The 23,229-nt window shown below is 41.9% G+C and overlaps 1 protein-coding gene across 1 annotated transcript in view; it reads left to right on the top strand.

Annotated features, from left to right (window-relative positions):
• LOC140942301 (uncharacterized) overlaps positions 1–23,229 on the top strand; it is a 145,947-nt gene that overhangs the window by 92,488 nt on the left and 30,230 nt on the right. Inside the window, exons 50-67 of the mRNA XM_073391256.1 lie at positions 405–615; positions 1,340–2,094; positions 2,884–3,902; positions 5,164–5,539; positions 6,345–6,754; positions 7,236–7,536; positions 8,425–8,867; positions 9,382–9,634; positions 10,183–10,530; positions 10,824–10,997; positions 11,548–14,924; positions 15,151–15,907; positions 17,224–17,466; positions 17,922–18,179; positions 18,881–19,366; positions 20,653–21,060; positions 21,876–22,177; positions 22,317–22,983. Of these exons, the coding sequence (XP_073247357.1) occupies positions 405–615; positions 1,340–2,094; positions 2,884–3,902; positions 5,164–5,539; positions 6,345–6,754; positions 7,236–7,536; positions 8,425–8,867; positions 9,382–9,634; positions 10,183–10,530; positions 10,824–10,997; positions 11,548–14,924; positions 15,151–15,907; positions 17,224–17,466; positions 17,922–18,179; positions 18,881–19,366; positions 20,653–21,060; positions 21,876–22,177; positions 22,317–22,983 (10,788 nt within the window). The remainder of the gene's footprint in view (positions 1–404; positions 616–1,339; positions 2,095–2,883; positions 3,903–5,163; positions 5,540–6,344; positions 6,755–7,235; positions 7,537–8,424; positions 8,868–9,381; positions 9,635–10,182; positions 10,531–10,823; positions 10,998–11,547; positions 14,925–15,150; positions 15,908–17,223; positions 17,467–17,921; positions 18,180–18,880; positions 19,367–20,652; positions 21,061–21,875; positions 22,178–22,316; positions 22,984–23,229) is intronic.

The following is a 23,229-nucleotide window of genomic DNA, read 5'->3' as shown; positions in this document are numbered from 1 at the left end:
TCCAATTTTTTAGAACAACTTTACGTCATTTACCTTTACCTTATTTCAAGAATGATTAGCTTTCGACATCTCTTCATATGGATTTGGCAACAAATCCTTTAATATTCGCTTTAGCTAAGCAATTGTTTGCTATAAATGTTGAAATGTGTACGCGCTGAACCCTCGAAAGCTATTGTCCGTGTGAATGTAGACAACGCAATTGCACTAAATATATTTCTCATTGGCACGTGCGATTTTGTGAGAAACTTCGCCGATGTCATTTTTTAAAACTACACTATGAGGGTGGAAGAACGAAAACTGTTGTCAATTAAAGTTGTTATATAATGTACTTTGTTCTTCACTGGCATTTTTTGTGACAGATAAGTAATTACTACAGTCAATGTACTTTTTGTTTGATTTTTAAGGATATGGAGAGCTTAACACTAATGGTGGTAACGGGGGTGGATCCAGTGCTGGAGGAGGCTCAGGAGGGCGAATAGCAATCTATTCAAACGTAAATACCTACAGAGGTACCTATCTTGCCTTTGGCGGAAGCTCTCTCCCGGGGGCATATGGAGGACCAGGCACTGTGTTTTTGAGGGACATTCGGTCAAAGAGGCCGTTTACACAGCTTAGGTTGGTTTGAGTCAGAACTGATTAAATTCACTTTGTACAAATAGTTTGTTTTTATCTCTTGAACCCGTATAATGAGAATAAATGAGAATCAGTAATCTGTTAACAGCATTAGTTATCTTTTTATTGATTAATATTTGCCGAAACAACCAACAAAAATTAATTAACTTTTTCATGCATCTTAGTATTCCTGACGTCTTTTTCTTTACAATACAAAACATGCATGGTCATTGCGGTGCTCTCTAGCACGCGTAACGTCCACTGCCATAGAAACTTTAAACCTATGTGAAAAAATTTGGTAGTCACGTGACCGTCCTCGCGTATGTCGCACCTACAAGTAAGCTCAGTGAAATGAAATGTCGCATTTAAGCACCCCAGCGTGATGGTCACCCGCACCTTTAGAGAGAAAAGCAATGTTAAAGAAAAAACAGTACATTTCGCAGTTTGGTTTTGCTGCTGTTTTGTTACTTAGGACTTGGGTATGTTGAAACATTTAATAAAAACCAGCAAGTACTCAAAGCGAAAAAAAAATTTTTTTCCTGTTTGTCCTTTTACAACACGCGACGGTTAACAAAGGTCATATATACTTTGAGACTAGCAGCACAAGCTTCTGAAATAATGCCTAGAAAATTTATAATCTATAGAAAACTCATATTTATAGGCTATTTTGTAAACTACATTATCTTGGTCGCCATTTTTTTTTGCTAACGCCATTTCTTTTTTACAGAATCGACAACTTGATGCGCTCAGTTAACGATCCCGTTACGATAGATGAAACAAATATGACTTCGCATGATTTTTCAGAAGTACATTTGTTCCGAAGGGCAGGGCTTAACATGGCTTTGCGACAGGAGAGAACGGTTCTGAAAATGGCGCGCTTGTTTGGTGATCGAACAGGGCTTCTTCATTCGCGCGCAAATCAGACAATATATTTGGAGGCTTCTAACACCGAACATAGCGTTTCCAAACCTGCAGTGAACCTAAGAGTTGACAATAACGCTGAGATGGTGTTTGGTGCATCGCTGTACGTTATTGGTGATGGTGCGAAGGGAACTGGTCAACTACCGGGAGAATCGTCGTTTACACTTGATGGAAGAATGATAGATGTCACTCACTTATTCATCACCAAGCGCTTAAAAGCAAGATTCCACTCACACGCTCATTCGGCCGATTTACATAATGGTACCCTCGATGTAGCTGCTCCTGGCACTTTTGTTTTAGCTACGTTTGAAATTCAAGATGGTTCCCAGGTATATTTCCCTGACTACCGAGGAATTCAGTGTGAAGTTGGTCTCCTACATATGAAATACGGATCCATTATTATCGCTGATACGTACCGTGTCAGCATCACATCCCTTCTTCTTGAAACCGGAAGTAGAATCACCTCGTCTGGTACAGATCGACCCAGTCCTTATGACGTTAACAGTTTGCCAAGTTCGTGCAGAGGTTCCGGTGGAAGTTATGGCAGTAAAGGAGGAAAAGGTGAGGTTGATAAAAATGCGAAACTCTTCCCACCGAACTTTTGCACCTACTAAAGAGGACAAGTAATAATAGCTAGTCACTCACTTTAGTGTACTCAATAGTGCTCCGTATCTGGTGTACCATAGTTTATTGGTTTTGTTCTTGAAACAGACCCTTAAATAACCGAGTAGGAATGTTGGAGAGAAAACACGCAACATTGGCAACTATAAAAAAAAACTCGTGCCAAAAAAAATAACTTTTAACCCGTCAAATCGCTTTTCACGTCAACAATCTACTTTGCCAGTTTACCAGTGTAACTTTTCGTTGCTCTCTTTGCAGGCCCATTTGAGTCCTTTAGGTACTTCCGTTATTGCCCTACAAGCAATTAAATGGGTTTCTAATGTTATTGAACAGTATCACAGAACCAGTGGCCGCTCTGTTGACTTAGTTGGAAGGGCGCCAGTCTACTGAGCGGAGGGTCACGGGCTTTAATCCCGGCCAGACAATTAATCAAGGTCTTTTAGAACAACTGGTTGGATTATGTTATCCGTGACTAACGACCTTATTTCCTTCATCGTTCATCCTTGTCAATTTAAAGAGAACAAAAAGCATTGAACTGTTCGATACATATATGGAAGTTATACCCCGATGGTGTGAGAAAAAGGAGTGGACGGACCCGTAGCAATTGTCTTCATGCTACTGTTGTTGTCTTGTCAACAGTTGGCACATCTGAATAAAACAAATTTAACTAAAATATTATAACTTTTTGCACAAATATTATGGTCAGTACTTTATCATTCTATTTTGTAGGCCATGCTGGCGTTAACGAGCTTCCCTCTGGTGGGAGTCCTTTCACACCTGAACTCTATGGTACTCCCGGATGCCGTGGTAGCAGTGATGGCGGCAAAGGTGGTGGGCTGGTCTACATGGACATCGGTGACAACCTCTACGTGGATGGCACCATAGACTGTAATGGTCAGGACGCAAACAGCGGAGCGAATGCTGGAGGTGGCAGTGGAGGAAGCATCTGGATTAAATGCGGGCGTTTTAGCGGTCACGGATCAATCACTGCTAATGGCGGTGCAGGGGATGGTTTGAATTCGGGTGGTGGATCTGGAGGTCGCATCGCCATTCAGACACCAACAGAGAATAAGTATCTGGGTCAGTACACTGCTGTTGGAGGGGAAGCTGGTGATAAGTCCAAGGACTTGACTCTGTACGCAGGGGGACCTGGCACAGTGTATCTTAAAGATGCGCGAAATCAGTACTCGCACACACAGCTTCGGTTGGATAACAAAGGGAGGACCTGGGATCATTATGTCACCCTCAATGGAAGTCTGACTTCATACGCTTTTGACGAAGTTCATCTTGTTCAAAAGGCTGCTCTTCACTTGGCACCAGATGGCAGGCATTTGAACTTGACAGTTCACAAAGTTGAGGGAGACAGAACTGGGTTGATTCACGTGCACGCTAACCAGACTCTCAAAGCGGAGTTTTTAGATGCAGTTTACACAATCACAAGGACGCATGCTAACTTCAAACTAGACAGAGATTCCAACGCCATCATGGCAACGTCTGTGCACATTGTTGGCCGCGGTGACGTAGCATTTGAATGGAACGGTCGTCTGATCAACGTCCAACACTTTTATGTGGCTTATGAACGTACCATAAAGATTGGGTTTTATGCTCACACTGCAGGAATCGCTGCAGGAAAATATAGGTTTATTGATGATCATGGCACATTCAGTTTCTCAACGCTGGAGTTTGGCAGTGGCACTGTTATACATTATCCACCACCAATGGGAGTACGCTTTATTGTCAGTATTTTGGTATGTATACTGCTAAGAAATTAAACGTTAGAGTCTGAATCAGCCTCAGTCCAATTCTCAATTTAATTATTTTTTGGCAAGCAAGAGCAAACTAGTAAGCTAATTAATGTTAACAATAAAATATAAGTGTAATGAGGTCTTTGTATTGGAAACGTAACAAAAGACATACCGGAAATGACCTAATAAACGCCCACTTCCAAATATACGTGCTTCTTATCTAATAAACGCCCCTTGTCTAATTGACGCCCCCTAAGAGAATTACTCCAAAATGCCAGGAATTAGCAGGGAGCAAAATCATTCTATTAATTCGGTTTCTTGCTTGATTAACGAGGCTTTACGCATTTCATCTTGTTCAATGTGAAGTTCAAAGTACGGACAGACTTTTTATGGCATTGCAACCCTGAGCGAAGATTCTGACATCGATGTTGGGTTTTGAAAGAGCGATATGAATCTCTAGACGGCCTAAACGTATCTATGGGTGGACTGAATATTCCGCTACTTTAATACTCTCTTGATATTTTCACCGAGAGCATATTAGTTTTGTTGAGCTTGTTACAGTAATGAGAATAAACGCCTCTTTCTTTTAAACGCTTCCTATTTACTAAACGCTCCTGCTTGGACCCCTTAAATTAAGTAGCCCACCCCCGGCGTTCATTAGGTCATTTACGGTAAACGCACTCATCTGTATATTTTCTCCGATCAGTCAAATAAGGAAAACCCTTGCCAATTCAACATAATAGCTTAAACATCGCAAGTTGCAGAACGACACAAGGTACCATCGACCGATCTGTGTGGGAGTTGAAGTTGACCAATCCAAATTTTACCTTTGGCCCTGAACCGCCGGAAATTGAGCCCTATTCAGAGGCATTTGATAAGTTCCGGCAGCGGCAAATCGCTTTAAGGTGTCCTACAGAGAAGAAAAAATATATGGTAACAAGAAGAGGATAGGTTGCATTATTACATTCTAGACGTGAAAATTAAAAAGAGACTTAATGGCTTGACATGTCAAGTAACACGGTCGTAACAATCCTTATGTCTTGTTATATTTCTAGGTGGTAAATAAAGAAAGTAATCCTTTCGAACTACCTCTAAGATAACTGACACGCTCGAGTGACTATTCTCGCTGATAAGCAAAAATAGTTTGAAATTGGGTTTAATTCTAATAGCGTGATTACCAAATATCATTTGTCAGACCAGTTTCTGAGGAACTTACTATAGGTGATGATCGTTTAAATCTATTAATTAAACTTTATTCATGCAGGACATCAAATTCAATTCTTACTTCAAAGCTGAATTCTTTGAAATTGAAGCCACTGATTTTTACCTGGAGCCGGACGCAAGACTCGACTGCTCGGGGAGAGGATTCCTGAACAAAACCACTGGATCAGGGCAGGACTCTCTCTTGGGCGGATCCGGAGCGGGACACGGGACTCCTGGTGGTGACGGAGGCCAGGTCAGCGGAGGCGAGGAAGTGGGATCTGTCTATGAACCTGTGCTTCCTGGCGCTAGAGGCGGAAGTGGTAATGGGGGTGTAGCTGGCAGCAGGGGTGGGGGGCGAGTTCGTGTCGTGGTTGGATATGCCTTCCGCTTGGACGGTATTGTTAACGTGGACGCTGACAGTGCTCCTGCAAATTCAGGTAAGTAAAGTACGGTTATTCCGTTAACCGGGGTCGTTTGACTCTTAATATCATAGGTGACGAATTACTCCTTAATTTTGGCGCGAAATTTCAGCGTTAATTTGTATTTTCACATGTGAAATTACCAAATTGCGATGGCAACCTGCCGTACGTCTCCGTTTCAAGATGGCGAAGAAGTTTTAAAATGTCATGAATGAAGATGTCGGGGCATAAAAAGACGCTTTAGAAAACCTGAACACACGAAAGAGCACATCAAGAAGGATTCTTAGAGGTATGTTGTGGAAAAATTCTGAAAACTTAAGCCAAATTTTAGCTCTAAACGTTTGAGAGAGTGGAGTCAGTGGGGTTCACGATCGATCGATACGATCCAGGATAAACAAGTCAAAAATCCTCGATTGCTAACGTAATTCGTCACCTATGATATTAATAGGTGATCAAATGGTATACTAGTGAAATTAGAGAATAATTTCACCTGCGTTTTGTCCAAATCATAATAATTTCCCTCGCCTAAAGGCTCGGGAAATTATAAGGATTTGGACAAAACGCGCGTGAAATTATTCCCTAATTTCACTCGTCACCATTTGATTACACATACTAATGAGATAACTTCTAAATGAAGACAAAAATGTTGACATTGGTAAGTAAGGGTGGATTTTCACCTCAGGGTAGAGACTTTTGAAAAGGGTTTTAAATATTATAAACTGTATTTTACTGTTCGGTTGCGAATACAAATGTATCCTTGTGTTTTTGGGACTTTTACTCCACTTTCTTTGCAATGTTCAGTCATTCATTATTAATGTTTAAGGAAGTGGAGGTGGAAGTGGTGGAAGTGTCTGGATCACAACAGGCTACCTTCGTGGCCATGGCTCTATATTTGCTCGCGGAGCGAGTGGTAACACCTACAATTCTGCTACCGGCGGAAGCGGCTCAGGAGGACGGATTGCAGTTCACGTGACTATCAAAGATGAGTATAGAGGTGGATTTTATGCTTTGGGTGGAGTGTCATCAGGGGTACAACACGGTGGATCTGGAACTGTGTACGTGGAGGAAGTGAGAGGGGATAGTTTATTCAGACGATTGTACATTGACAATCAGAATGCAAACCCGCCTAAGGTGTTCCTTCTGGACGAGATGAATCCTAAGACGTTAAAGAGGAATGCCACAGAGGAAAATGGCGCAGATTATGGATTCGATGAATTGATGCTGCAGGGAGACGTAAGTTGAAAGAGAAGATTATCGTTTAGTCAAGGCTAATTTCATTTCCGTTTGCCATTTTCCCTCTGACGTAAAAAGGCGCTAAAATATTTTTTGAAGTGATTGCACCAGCTCAGAACAACTGACAGGTGTTGCTCTTCTGTGACGCTGACGAAACATACTTTATCCGCTCTTTTTGACGTTTCCCGTCCCTTCCTTACGTATTGTTCAATTGCTAAGACATGTCTGTTTTGATATGCTTGAATCAGTTCCAGTACACGATTTACTACCCTTTTGGGGGCCTTCCCCTTTTTTGGGCTGGTTCGTTGTATTGTGGCTTGTTGCCTTTTAGTGTTTGACAATGTTAAAAGAATAAATGAATAAGTAATTTCATGGAAACAGGAAGATACTGATTGTAAAACGATGGTAAAATATTTTAATTAAACAGATGATTATGAGGCTAGATAATTTAATCATATCCATTCATTCTCGAATTTTTTAGGCTATTTTTAGGATTGCAGACATAGGATTGAACAAACGTCCATCCATCTCCGTTGTAACTGTTCTTGGAGATGGCTCATCTGTCCTTCACGTCATGAAAAACCAAACCTTCTTTATCGAGTATGAAGAGTTCACGAGACGTAGATCCTTCCCTCCAGTGAATTTCAAGGTAGATTATTCGGGTGAAGTAATGCTAGTCTCGGATGTTCATGTTGCTGGAAAGAAACACCCGGCGTTTGATCTCGAAGGGCGAATCACTGGAGTATCTAATCTGACGCTGACAGAGGGACGAGTCTTTTTAGGTAAGAAAGGATCCTCCGAAGGAATGACGAAACAAAGCAAACTTTCTATGCGCGAAACGTTTTTTAAAAGGATGTTGTCAGTAGGTTTTATTATTATTTTAAGGCATTTTTCGTGTCGAAACATAATGGTGCGCGATGTCCAAAAGGAGGCTATCAAGCGCTTGTTTGAACACACACCACAAATCGGTGACAATATGGTTGGAAATGCCTTTTATTGAGGTCTTTAGTCGTTGGACTTTGTGAGGAACACAACAAAGTTATTAACCAAATGGTACATCAGATTCGAGAGACAAACTGCTGAATTACTTTAGAATCTATATGAATGATTCACAGAGTATATCATACTACTATAGTTGCTAAGTTGCTAAGTTGCTTTCCAGTCGTTCGTTCAGGGGATAGTTCCTACTTTGCGTGATATATCTTTTTATAGAAAGCAAGTTCCAATAACATTCGTACTTCTCAAGAATATTTTACTTCTTTCCTTGAATTAGTTGAAACATGCAACGAAATTAAAAGAGCTGTTCCACTAGATCTAGCTAAATTCAGACAATGAAAACTCACCATGTAATTGAGAGAATGATAGGAAAAATCGCTTAAAACATTGAACGAAGGTTCAGATAAACACACCAAACAGATAAAGCCCGCATAAATGGAGGAAACTGAAGAAGATTAAAACGCAAACTGCTCAGGCTATTACACATTTACAAAGATTGCGTCTATTGTTTGTAACTTTAATTTTGATACCTAGAAGACATACCTTTCTGACCATGATTTGGCTCATTTAAATGTAATTTCCACCATACTGAATAGGAGCAAGACCTTGGCTGTACTGAAGAACATATATTGGACACAGCCCTTTTAACAAATAATGTATTTCATTTCTTGTAGCTGGAGAAAACATCAGTAGCGCGTTGCTGAAAAATAAAGAGTATATTGAAACGCCTGTAGAGGGACAACTGGGATTTGGAATCTTCATTATGGAAGCCACGTCTCAATTGCGATTTGCTAAGCACATGAAGTTTGATGTTAGCACGCTATATATGCGTCAGAAAGCTGTCATTTCAGCAGATACAGTTCACATGGCTTTAAATGAGGCACACCTCGAAGGAAGTTCCCTGATTACCACCTCAAAAAAGGGACCCAAAGCGGGACAGGGTCTTGCGCCTGGGTTTTTTCATGGTAGCACGGGGTCTGGTGCCGGACATGGAGGACAGGGTGCTCCAGGAAGTACAGTCGCTGGGGGTTCTGGGTATGGTTCCTATGTGTATCCTTTGCATCCTGGGAGTGGAGGAGGTGGAAGTAATGGCGGAGCAGGAGGAAGTACAATTAAGGTAAAAGAAGGGAAGGTTTTAGTTCAGATTATTGCTATGGAATTTTTTTGTTTGTTTTGGGTGTTTATTTTCTGTCATTAGCTTATCAACTGTGGGCTCTTTTTCATCCAACATGTTTTTCCATTATTGGACTAGTCAGCTTATTTCAATGAAAGAATCTTTTTAAGGGTAACAGGTAATTGCCAATGGGTCCGTCCTTTTGAATAGAAAAGGACTGACAAGGCAGCAGATTAATTACAGAGACGATGAGCGTGAATTTTCCTACTAGAGACGCCAGAATTTCACTGGGCCTCAAAAATTGTGTAGGTAAGAACACACAATCGCAGTACAGATGGTTGAAAAACAAACCTACATGTTCCTTGAGAAGTTCACAAGCTTGCCTCGTTGGCACTTAAGTTACAGCTTCTTTAAGTCATTTATTCACTTTTCACGGATGCCACAATCCAACACTTTCACTCACCTACGCGTCAAAAAGTAATTGCATCTAAAATGACATACCTTCCTTGTTTCACAGATTACAATCGGCTTATTCCTTCATTTGGACGGTATCATTGAAAGCGAGGGAGCCAATGGTACTTCTAACAGTGGCGGTGGCAGTGGAGGAAGTGTACTCGTAAAAACTGTACAATTTTCCGGTCATGGAATACTGACTGTAAATGGTGGGAGTGGCGATGGCAACGGAGGCGGCGGTTCAGGGGGACGCATTGCAGTGCATGTTGCTTGGTTACGAGAGTACTCTGGACTATACACAGCTTATGGTGGTTTAGGTTCGTATAGATTAAATTTATTGATTGGTGAGACTGTTTTATGTTAGTGTTGGCGTAATGAATAGGTTGTAGGTAGTTTATTACTAAAGCCTGACTTTTGTGCAAAGTCCAAGGGTTTTATCATTGCCAAACATTACAAGAACGTGCACGGGACGATCCCTCAGGACCTGCTGAAACGTTTCGAAGTGCTTAAGAAATGCAGGAACAAATTTAATTGTTTAGTGTAGGAAATGCTTTTCATAAAAAATAAGAACCTTAAAGCCAAATCTCAACATGCAATCAGACTCTATTCGTGCAAAAGTATTTTCATAATCTTCGCACCCTGTTATGTTAATTTTCGCGCCACATCGCTTTAAATGCTGTAATTTGCATGATCAAAAACATTTTTCCTTGATAAAGGAAAAATGACTACTCCGAAACGTCGGATTTTATCGTTCGTTTTTACCGTTTTATGTCTTTAGAAAATTATTTACATATTTAACAGACTACAGATTTTTAAGGCCTCTCGCATAGTCACAGCCAGAAACTTTCTTCATGTGTCTTACCAGGTTTCAAGGCTGGAGCGGCAGGCACTGTGTACTACACTGATACCAATCAGGGCCTGACTCATCGACCAGTGCTCATCAATGAAGCTAACCACACAGTGTTTGGCGTGGGTTTCACAAAACTTACAATTGACAATATCAACCGCAATCCTGATATAACGACAATTATTATCAATGAAAACAGCTCCTACTACGAGGTGGATGAATTGGAGATGAGAAACCATGGTGTGCTTCATATTCATGGGAGCAATTCAACTTTGGTTGTGCACAACTTTACCGGAGACCGGACAGGCCTTGTTCACCTTCGACCCGGACAGAAGATGTTTGTTCAAGTTGTAGAATCTAAGAAAGGTAAAGGAGGTTCATCGATTTTAATTCGAGTCACAATTTATTTCTGCTGTTAATGTACATACATGGTAAATTCGAGGTACCTTAGCCTTTTCGCTCTTGAACAGTTTGCGGATGGCAAAGTTTTTTCTTAAACTTCGGATGGACTTGGCCGTCGCTCATGCGAGAAGAACACGTTTGGGTCCTGTTCAGAGAAAAATGGCTCATTACAGTAGCTTGTGTTAAGAGACACAAACTTCTTAGGAGCGGACATCTCAAGAAGACGATAAACTTTTCTTCTTTTTCACTTTTAACAGGTTACAGCGTTGCTTCAGTGAGTTACAAGATAGACCAAGGTGCTGAAATAGTCTACCCATCCAGCTTAACCCTGCTGGGCACCAGATGTACCTTTGAAGGTCTAGTTGTTGGTGTTCATCGCCTTGTTGTTGCTGAAGGTGCCGATGTAGTTTTTGCTTCCACGACCCAGACAGGTGTGTCTGTCAATCAATCAATCAGTTACCTATGAACTAAACAACCAAATTAATGCATCCTTTTGCCACTTCTTTTCCCCTTGCAATTTTGATTTGTTTAAAACTTGTTATGTTCAATTTCATTAATAGTTCTCTGAAATTCGTTTGGCCTTAGGAGCCTCATCACATGAACACCAATAAAATACCCTCTGAGGGTTCGCGCTAAAACATGATATCGCCACATGTGAAAGGATCACCGTTGATAAAGTTACATAACAAATCATGCCCTTCACAGCAAAAACATATTATAGTGAAACGGTTTGGTGTTTTATTGGTGTTTATGTGAACTTTCTGTTCTCCTGTTTAAAAATGTTTCACTCTAAGAAGAAGTTTCGTATCTCCTAAGGGCTATGTTATATCTTTCAATTCATTGTTTTGTTTCTTTTGTTTTTAATGCATACTGTCCATAACAGGATATATATTTATTGGTCCGAGTACGCTTCTTTTAAAGATATTGCTTTAAGCGAATTAATGTTACATTATTAATATATTTCTTTATTTTCTTTGGCAGGTATTAAGGAAAACAGAGAATTTCGATTCCTTACTTCGCCTGGCAACATAACCTTCGCTGAGGTGTATGTCCAAAAAGGCTCACGCTTGGAATTTTCACGTATAAACAACACGCTTATTTTCACTGCAGCTATTTTCAGACTTAAATATCATGCATTGGTCAACATCAATCACGGTGAGATTGACTCCTCATGGGCTTGGGTCGAAAGCGAAGGCAAACTTGTGTTGGACTATACTGGTCATCCGGCCGAAGTGGGCCTTGGAGCTGGTAATACAAAGAACTTGGTCGGCTCTGGCGCGGGCCATGGTGGCGAAGGTGGTGTTTATCAGGCTGGGCAACTTGGAGGGGAACCATACGGCTCCATATACCGCCCTGTTCATTTTGGCAGCGGTGGTGGTAATGGGCAGGGTAAGGGTGGATCTGGCGGTGGGATGCTTCATTGGAGAATCGGACAAGAAATAGAACTGGATGGACTTGTTACATTACGAGGTAGAAGTGGTTCTGGAACTAATGCTGGAGGGGGTAGTGGAGGAAGCATTCTTATTGAGACGACGAACTTCACTGGTTATGGAGAAATTAATGTCATGGGAGGAGACGGTGCCGGTCCGAGTGGTTCTGGAGGCTCTGGTGGTCGTATTTCTGCTCATGTTCGCTTCAGGCATAAGTATGCCGGTGTTTTCAAGGCTTATGGAGGAGGTGGGAAAATCTACGCTGCTGCTGGCACAGTTTATGTCGAGGAAACTGCACGTGGACCACAATATGCTGATTTGAAGTACGACAAAAGCGCAAATAAGACGTACGTTACTGCCACTCACAAGTACATGCAAGTTGACAATGAAGATCGTAAAACAGACATGTCTTCGATGTTGCTGGAGAGTGAGCACTTGTTCTATGAACTGGATGAACTTTTCTTGACTAGACACGCTAACCTGCAAGTAAGACACCCTCCAGGAAGTCCTAATGTCACTGTTATTATCCATCGTTTCCTTGGAGACGGCACGGGTAGGTTTCATGTGAGAGTGAACCAAACAATATACGTAGAGGTCGTCGAATCTGAAACCAACGAGACAACAGCACCTTGCAGTTACAAGATTGACGAGGGAGCTGAAGTTGTGTTTCCGGCTGTAGTTAACATTTACGGAACTAGAAGCATTATCGAGGGTCGCATCACTGGAGTAGAAAACTTGATAATTGCAAGTCGTGGTTCTGTTGAGTTCTCGTCCACCGCCGAGACTGCTAGAGTCGAGAATCGCCGCTATGTTGAGATAGACGAGAAAGGGAACTTTTCATTTGCTACAGTCACTGTTGAAAGAAACTCCAAATTGACTTTCAGTCGTATTCTCAACTACACGCTAAGTTTACGATGCTCTGAGTTCAGGATCAAGTACGAGGGATTAATGACCATGAATCACGGTTACATTTTCTCGGCGTTTGGGTGGATTGAAAGTGAAGGAATTTTGACGTTAGATGGCACAGGCTATGGCCCGGAAGAAGGGGTAGGTCATGGAAGGACACGGAACAATGTGGGTTCCGGCGCTGGGCATGGTGGAGAAGGAGGGAAAACAAATCATGGAGAAGGTGGTATCCCATACGACTCAGTGTATAACCCACGGATGTTTGGTAGCGGCGGAGGTAATGGTCAAGGCGTCGGTGGGTCTGGAGGGGGTTCGATCTTCTGGACTGTTGGCCAGAGAATTCAATTAAACGGACTTTTGTCCTCTAAAGGAACTGATGGTAAAGGATCAAATGCTGGGGGAGCAAGTGGTGGTAGTATTTTGATTACTACTACTAACATGACTGGTCACGGAGAAATCTCCGTAACCGGAGGTTCGGGAACTGGTTCAGGTAGCGGAGGATCCGGAGGGCGAGTTGGAATCCACTGTCGTTGGCGATATAGATATGGCGGAAAGTTTACCGACCACGGTGGACAGCGAGGTCAAAATGGCGGCCCAGCAGGTACAGTGTATAAAGAAGAAAACTTTAGGCCTCTTGAATACCGTCATCTGAAATATATGAAGGAAACTAACACCACCATGTTAGCTGTCGATCACACTTATGTGCACATCGACAACGATGGCTTCGATGTTCCGGGAGCGACTGTACTGATGGAAGAAAACACTACCTACTACGAGTTTGACGAAATGGAATTAACTGGTTATTCACGTCTTGTGCTATACCACCCAGGAGATGTCAATGTTACTGCAGTAGTTCACAAGTTTATTGGTGATAAGAGCGGACAGTTTCACATTCGCAGAGATCAGAAAATATTTGTGGAGTATATAGAGTCGGAAACAAACAAAACGGAAGCGCCTTGTAGTTATAGGATCGATGTTGGTGCAGAGATTATTTTACCATCTGCGTTTAACATGCACGGCACTCGGTCAGTATTTGAGGGTATGATAGTTGGTGTGCGGGATTTACTGGTCTCATACGGTGCTGAAGCAGATTTTTATTCAACCAGTCAGACAGCGCTAATAGAGAACAATGAGTACATTGCAGTATCACAACCAGGAAATATCTCATTTGCTGTCGTTGTGGTAAAGAAAGGTGGTGATATTGAGTTCCGTAAAAACACCGGATTCTTGAGAATAAACTGCGATATTCTAAAAATCAAATATCAAGGAAAAATAAGTATGAATCATGGTAAGGTGTTGTCATCGTTTGCTTGGCTGGACAGTCAAGGCCATTTTAACCTGGATGTAGGAGGCCATCCCGCTGAAATAGGCCCTGGTGCAGGAAGCAGCTTTAGTTTGTCTTATCAAGTAGGGCGTGGCGCTGGACATGGTGGAAGAGGAGCCCGCGAAGGAGGCCCTGCCTACGGGTCCGTTTATCGACCACTGGTGCTTGGTAGCGGAGGGGGAAATGGTGGTGGGACGGGAGGAACCGGAGGAGGGCAGCTTCTATGGGAAGTTGGAAAGCGCCTCGAGTTAAATGGTCTTCTTTCAGCCAGAGGTGGAAATGGCGTAGGAAGCCATGCAGGAGGTGGCAGTGGTGGCAGCATTCTAATAAAGACAACAAATATGACTGGGCACGGAGAGATCTCTGTAATCGGAGGAGACGCTAACAGCCAAGGAGGTGGAGGATCTGGGGGGCGAGTTGGTATACATTGCCGATGGAGGTATTCATACGGGGGGAAATTTACTGATCGTGGTGGGATTAACCCAGGTAGTGACGACTATAGTGCCCCTGCGGGGACAATTTACAAAGAGGAGAACTTCCGTCCTCTGGAGTACCGCATACTAAAGTACAGCAAAGAAACGAACACTACTTTCCTAGCTGTGGACCACACGTACATACACGTGGACAACGAAGGAAGAGATGTTCCAGACGCTACTGTTTTGATGGAGGAGGGGACAACAGATTACGAGTTTGATGAGGTACAAGTTTTAGTAATACGTTTGTGTACCTCTTGCCTTGTTTTGAAACGTAATGAAAGACGTTCATATGAGATAATCCGTATTATTATGAGCTGTCACTCAAGTCAAGATGAGTGATAAGCGATTAGAAATAAGTTTCAAATAGAAAAAAGTTATAATTTTTTTTCTTTTCAAGAATCCCTACGTATCCCGGTGTTCATATCCAACATTTTTTCTCGTTATATAGGTGGAGTTAACTGGCTATTCAAGACTTATCGTTTATCATCCAAACGAGACAAACGTTACAGTAATAGCTCATAAGTTTATTGGAGACAAAACTGGACAGTTTCATTTACGAGTGAATCAGACAATATACGTTGAAGTTTTGGAGTCTGAAACTAACAGAACAGAAGCGCCGTGCAGCTACCACATCGATAAAGGAGCAGAGATCATTCTTCCAGCTGAGTTTCATGTACACGGCGTCCGATCCGAACTACTTGGATTGATGACTGGTGTGCACTTTCTTTTCCTTGAGGGCGGAGCAACCCTGAAGATAGCATCAACAGCACAAACAGCCATAACGGAAAACCGCACCTACGTTGATATCACAGAACCTGGCAACTGTTCCTACGCACATGTCATTATCAAGCAGGGTGGCATTTTGGACCTGGTAAGAGTACGCGAGGTTTTAGTTTCAGTTACTTCATCTGTGTTTGAGATTCTCCACAAAGGAATGGTCAAGATAAATCATGGGATATTTCACTCTGCCTTCGCTGAATTAGAAACGAAAGGTACCGTGACACTTGATGGCGCTGGGCACCAGGCTGCTACTGGTCCTGGCGCAGGCTCAACCTCTTCAGATAACAAAGGATCTGGCGCCGGCTTCGGTGGTGAAGGGGGCATATCGTACAATAACCACCGTGGTGGTAGCGCATATGGCTCTGTTTATAAACCACTTTCCGCTGGTAGCGGTGGAGGACAGGGAACTGGAAGTGGAGGCGCGGGTGAGCTCTAAATGTTTTTACATGTAGTCATGTAAATGTCGTAAAAACCTACACCAAAGAAAATGAACAGCTATTGCAATGAAAGTTGTTGCATTCAAGGGCCTCAAGCGCAGGCAACACAAAAGCAAGGTCATGTGGGTAACTGAAAATCTTTGTACTTCGATCATAATTTTGCGGTTATCAGAGCCACGAGACGGTATAAAAATTCACAAACATTTACTTTTGTAATAAAGACAGAAAAGTTGCGTCATGGCGGAGATAAGCAATTTTTTTTTTTAAAAAAAAACCCTATTTACAATAGTTAAGTAGTCATTGCGACAACGTTAATTGAAATAGCTGTAAAATCCACAGGCATCCCAAGCTCACGTTACGAGGTTGGAATGTAATTTCTATTGACGCGAGCGAGACCGTATCGTGTTACAAGCGCTGGTTGAGACGTTGTATGAGAAATAAAATTCTGAGGTTTGCGAACGATAACTATCGATATATTTTACCTTTTGATCAATAAACTAAGTAAAGAAGAATTATCTTTGGCCTCTGTAACTCCTGTAAGTCATAGTCTTACAGGGGGAGGGGGGTGACGCAATAGGACCAAAAAGTGGACAGAATCGATGAATTCCCAGCGAAACACACGGACATACATCAAAGATAAATCTTCTTTATTTAGTTTGTTGATCAAAAGGTAAAAAATGTCGATATTTATCGTTCGCAACCTCAGTATTTTATTTCTCATACAACGGTAACACTATACCGACTCGCTCGAGTCCCACGTTAGCTTGGGACGCCTGTGTATATTCTTGATTTCTAAAACCGAGAAACGTTCTGATAGGACTATAGCATCATGCTAACCTTTTTTAACTCACATTCAGTTACACAGGAACAGGCAGTTGTTCAGGATCTTTTTATTTCACTGAATTTTTAAGGACATGCGCCCAATATTCCTTGAGATCACAATCTTTTCTCCCCCAAAATAAGATTTTGTCCAGCAAACTTATGCATATGGCATCCGTTCTGATATTTTTATTTGGCAAAAATAACAAAATCCTCCCGAAGGCATGGCGTCTCTCCCGAAAATAAAAAAACTAGAGTGTCTTTTGGAGACTCTGTGCGTTAACATAAGTTGCCACCAAAAATGTAAACGTACGTAGCTCTTGATCTAGACTTAAGGACCACCAAGAGATAATGCTCTGCCATTTATGACATTCCCCAGTTTTCTTGCTATACCTTATAGTTTTATTAGGTGAAGCGTCCTTGCAATTTTCGAAGTGTTTCTTGACCTTCTTGACCTATCATGTGTCATTTTACTGGTGTTTAAGGTGGTGGATCCTTGTGGTGGCAGATCGGTAAACATCTTCACCTGGACGGGCTCATTACATCCAAAGGAAACAGCGGAAGTGGTACCGGTGGGGGAGGTAGCGGGGGTAGTGTACTCATAGAGACACTCAACATGACTGGACATGGCGAGATTAACGTCAATGGTGGCAACTCTCAAAGCAGTGGCGGGGCAGGCGCTGGTGGTAGGATTGGAGTGCATGTTGACTTTCAGAATAACTTTGGCGGTAAGCACAAACGTTTATAGATACCTTTCTTAGTTTCTGAGACGGGTAATTAATTCTGTGTAATTTCTCATTGGATACTTGTAGCTTGCTTATTTTTTCAGTTTCGTGGTAGTTCCATTTTTGTGCTTTTGTCTTCTATTTGACCGCTTTCCGTTTTTCGAGGGAACTGTACCGTTGATGGCTCATTAGTTCCTTTTTGTTGATTTCCAGAAACCCCTCATCCATCTTTCCAAAGTATTCCCGACCCGTAGAAGGGTCGTTTACTCGGATGTTCAAAAATTTTTTTTACAAAATTTTTGTTCGTTTTTCAATACACATTTTGCCCTAAGGATAAAACAATTACAAAAAGAGAAGTATTTCACACAAGCAACATCGAGAAATTAGATACTTTCCGCTATTTAATCGCAATATTTATCGCCTAAACGTTGTTATGCGCGTTAACGTCCTTCTTTTAGGTAAATTCCGCTCCGTTGGTGGCATAGTTACTGGTAACTCTGGCAACGTAGGCGCAGCAGGTACAGTTTACAAGTACGAGAGTCGCCGCGGACCACAGTACCGTGAACTCAAGTACAACCCAGAGGCGAACTTAACTTCATTTAGACCCGAACACGCCAAAGTCAAGGTGGACAACGAAAACAACGATGTAGCAACTCCAACAGTCATCATGGAGAATCAAACGGTGTTTTACGAATTCGACGAAATGCAAGTTGAAGGTAGAGCATGTTGATTTATTTTATCGAATAAATCAATTGTTTAAACATCATGTAAAGCCTCTATTTCACATACGTTTTGCCAGTTTTCTGTCCAAGCCTAAGCTTTAGACCTCTCGTTACTGTTTATTGAGAAATATTGCTTTCAATAATAATAAGTTTCGTCTGCGGTAAAAACTCCAACGTAAAAACTAACTATTAAACACGGTTTAAATGTAGTTGTGGAGTGGAGTTCATTGTTTGCACTGCGTTATTTAATGCACCTTAGATTTCATCATGACTCACGGTTTCCTCATCGACTGTCACGCTTTTTTTAATAATAATAATAATAATAATAATAATAATAATCTAGATTGCAGGGTGGTCTTACTCTCAGAAAAGCGTTTATAACATTTAACAGACATATTTAATGGAAAAATTTTTGTCAAGGATTGCATCTACTTACAGGAGTCAATTATGGTGCCCGCTGGTGGTCTATAGGGTAGATATAAATTCAGCGGACAGAAATGTCGACTCTTGATCCGGGGGCCAGGAAAACTTGAACTGTTGCTAGCTGCTGAACTGTTGCTAACTTGTAGTGCTGGCTCACCCTGTTGTGAACATGTGACAATCAATAATTTGAATAATTGTTCAGTCCAGCAGCTTTGGGAGATTTCCGTGACCGTTCTAGTTCATGTAACTTCTCTGTATACATTTTGTTGTAGGTCATTCTACGGTTATCTTCTACCATCCGGAAAAAGCGCGAAACGTGACCGTCATCGCTCATGAAGTCACCGGAGATAAAACAGGCATCGTCAAGTTGATGGCACGACAGCGTTTGTTTGTGTTTGTAGTGGAGTCTACCCACACGTACATGGACGCTCCGTGTGGCTTTCACGTGGAGGAATACGCCGAGATCGTGTTTCCAACAGAAGTAGTCTTGCGGGGTGAGACGTCCACTATCGACGGCCGAATGACCGGTGTTGAGAATCTAGTGCTTGAGAGAAATGGCCTGGTAGAGTTTGGTGGAACAGCGCATACGGCCAAGTTACCGGAAGAGGCCGAATGGCTGGCTGATAATCCGTTTGATCCATTCACCCCTGGGCTTATTACTGTCCCGATGCTGATCATTAACAACGTAGGCGTGGTCAGAGTCAAAATGACACCCATCAGGGCTGTGCTTGATATTGCTGACATTACAGTCAAGAAAGGTATCTACTTTTGTGTTCTATTCATACGTCTTCTTTATTGCTGTCAATGATTTTCCTTTTTGTGGCGCCACACCTGTTCTCTATCTATAACATTTGGTCCAAACTCCTATCCTTTCGGCGACAACAATTGGTCACGTCACGTAAGGATAGAATTTCATTAAATAAGAAGAGCTCAGCACATAGAAATTACTTTCCAAAGAGGTACTCGGTCGTTATATAAGAGAGATTTAGTAAAAACAGTTTTAAGGTTACTCTTTCGCCAAGAATGTTTTCACAGTGCTTGAAATCATTGTCTGATCGCCTTTTAGTAGTCAACTTAAATTAATCTATGTATCTTGAATTAGAGATTGAAGTTTACTTGTCGTTAGTCAAGGAGCGTTTTAGTATTTAAATATTGCAAATGTTTACGTGGGCACAAGCATGGAACATGCACACATGGTTAATTGTATTTCGTAGCCAAACTAAGGAGATTCCTCGACGGTTAAAATTAAATTTGTATTTATTCTCTCTTTACCAAAAGTTACTGATCTTTCGCTTGTTTCAATAAACACACTGCATACAGCAGCGAATCTAATTTCAATAATATTTAAAACCACAGTAAATAAGCATTAATAAAACTAATTAATAATGTATGATTGTTAACTTTGTACTTGGACTACGTTTTAGGTCAACATAACCCTTGTTTTATTCCTGGATAGCTCTAACAGTAGGTTCCTTCGCAGCCACTCGGACCGGAGTCACGCAATGCTGCCCGCCTCCACGCAGGGGCGAGGAGCGTTGCATGACTCCGGCCCGGGCGGCTGCGCAGGAGACTACTCTAAAAGTGAACGTCACGCCAGCTTCCGTTCTTCTCTTGTAGCGAGGACAACTTAAATCAAGATTACAGTATCTATAGGGGTGTCAGATTTTCTGTGGTGTTGCTATTATAAGTTAAAGGGAATCGGCTCACATATGATTCAGCATAAAAAGGGACCCAATTTAGAGCGACAAACAAACAAACGGAAAAGGTCGTTTTTTCGAAATTCAAAATAATTCTAGACTCACGTTTATGAAGACAGAAGTTCACAGGCTTACAACTGTCCTACTTTTCATACATCAAAACAGTGGGCAACAGAAAACTGAAAAAGTGATGGTTCAACATTTGGCAATGAATATTCCTAAGATCCCACTTTTGAAGACCAAACCGCTCTTCACTCATGTGTGAAAAACAAAGAGCCTGTACCACTAAAGGAACTCCAGTATCAGTGAGATTTTCTTTTAAATTTACTTCTTTTGCATTTCGCCAGGCGGTCAACTCAATCTTGCTACTAATTACGTGACCATGAAGGGCGACTATATCATTGTCGAAAGTGGAGGATTGATAGACTCGACAGGGGCTGGTTATACGGCTGGAAATGGACCTGGGTCTGGCTCCGGAAATACAGGTGGAAGCCACGCCTCCCCGGGCGGAAGAGCACCCTCAGGAACGCAATATGGCTCTGTTTACTGGCCAGATAAACCCGGAAGTGGCGGCGGCTACGGCGCTGGTGGTGGGTGGGTTTACATTGCAACGGGAAGTCATGTGATCGTAGAAGGAATGATCAGAGCCAATGGCGTCGGGTCATCTTCAAGTTCCTCTGGTGGAGGTAGCGGTGGGGCAATTATCGTAAAAAGTTTGTTCCTTAAAGGCTATGGAACCATAGAATGTCACGGAGGTTTGTTATGAAATGATAGCATTACGTTTACATTACGTTTACTTAACAGGTATATATTTTTTGCATGCGGGAAATTAAGATACTGGTAGTCTTTACACTAGAGCCTTAATAAGCTGAGAAATATTTCAAGACAAGTAAATTTTAAATTCTTCAAGTAAAAGGCTTACTTCAGGTTTACTTAAGCCTATTTTCCCACGCAAGATAATTAAGATTGATTGACATGCTTCGCCTTTCTCAAAGCTTAGAAACCGCAAGTTCTCTAAGTCGGTCTTAAAGATGGTTTTCAAGTCACTTGAAACTTTCTTGAATCGTTTTAACTTTCCTACTTAAATGAGATGCAAAGTCAAGTTACTTGGAATTTTACTTAGGCCTTAACACACGCATTTTTGGTTAAGTAAAACTTAGCGGCTCTTAAGTCTTACTTAACAGCCTAGTGGCTGTCTAAGGAAACCTCGTTAGTAATGGTAACGTAAAACATAACTTAACAAACGCAAAGCTAAAGACTAAAATGTTTGTGCTGGATGCGAATACACTTTTTATGATAACGAATGGCGGAATTGGACATATGGCGTTCAACTGTCAAGTGCGGGACTTAAAAGCACATAGCCGTGAATAAAGCACAAAATGGGCTTTGAACAACAAGGAAAGAGACAATTGATTTACTACCAAATTCTATCAAACATTTCAATTCTTTATAACTCTGCCCCCAAAAGTCGCTTTCCACCTTTTAACTCCGTGCAAAAGGGCGTATTTGGGGGCTAAGATCGGCATAAAACCCCAGACAATGAAATAAGTTTACAATCATATTCTTCCAGGTCCAAGCTACGAAGGAGCTGGTGCTGGAGGCCGAATCGCTGTTCATCTTATTGAACGCTTTATCTTCGGTGGGAAATTAACTGCTCTTGGAGGCACTAGTGGTCGCAGTAGTAGTTACCATGGCAGCCCTGGGACAGTGTTTGTGAATGTGACTGTTGGTGAGGAACCTTTCCGCATGATACAGGTTGATAACAACAACAGAAATACACTGTTGCCGGTTACCTTAGAGGAAACAGACCCTCTGGTGTACGTATTTGACAGAATCCACTTAGTGAAACAAGGAGCATTAAACATTAAAGAGGTAACAAAGAGCTGAAAATGTGGCTATTAAAACTAACACTTTAGGGGATCCATAGTTTTATTCAGTCACTGTGTTGTATTTATTCGATGTACCTTAGAAAGCAGTAATGATTATTTTTCAATCTCCATTTTCTTACAAGGTCTCTGGAAAAGTCGTAGAACTGTACGCCAGTAAAGTCACAGGTGACAAGACAGGCATGTTGATTGCGTTACCAAATACCCGGATATACGTGGAAAATCACAGCCTTCGCACTGAGGCCCCTGTCAACTATCGGGTAGACACGGGAGGAGAGATTTTGTTTCCTGTTCGAACAACCCTTCGTGGAGTTGCCTCACCAGGTTTGACTGTTAACGGTGAAATCCACGGTATAGAAGAGTTAAGAGTGTCTTCGAACGTGCAAGCGCTTGTATCAGAGAAGGGCTCATCTGGATGTGTGGCGTGCAATACTCCATTCACCACACCATACGTCGGGCATTATTGGTTTAAGAGACTCCAGGTGTCTCTTGGGGGCTCTTTTAAGGTTCAAAGCTCAACCCAGAACGTCTCAGCAAGAGCAGTACATCTTCATGTTCTTCACACCGCCCTGGATTACACTGGTTCAATAAAAGCTGATGCCGTGAATATATACGCAGAGTACTTCAGCATTGAGTTTGACGCGTCAACTGATGGGACAGGACTTGGTTGGCCTAACCAGCAGGGACCAGGAAGCACGTCATCTTGTTCTGGCCAAGCTGGAGCCGGTCACGGTGGACGTGGAGGTTACGGCTACTGGACTGGTTGTTCCAGCTGTTCCACCAGTGGTAGAGGTAACTAAGTTCAAACGCTTTTTGGCATTTTTCATCTGCTGTCGGTTGGTTTCAACAACTCTTTGATTTGCGTATCCCTAGATGATTAGATAATAATTCTTAATAGCTTTTCCATTTTATGGAGGGCAAAGCAGTAAATACTTGGCCCTGTTGTTAAATAACAGATAGATATCCCTAATTACTTCGTTAAGTTCTTTTCATTGGAGAAAAGGGTTATTTATATGCAATTGTAGGTAGTGGTTATCG

This window comes from Porites lutea, chromosome 6, assembly GCF_958299795.1.
Source record: "Porites lutea chromosome 6, jaPorLute2.1, whole genome shotgun sequence".
NCBI lineage: Eukaryota > Metazoa > Cnidaria > Anthozoa > Scleractinia > Poritidae > Porites > Porites lutea.
The sequence above is the reverse complement of the archived record's forward strand: the minus strand, read 5'-3'. Positions and strand labels throughout refer to the sequence as shown.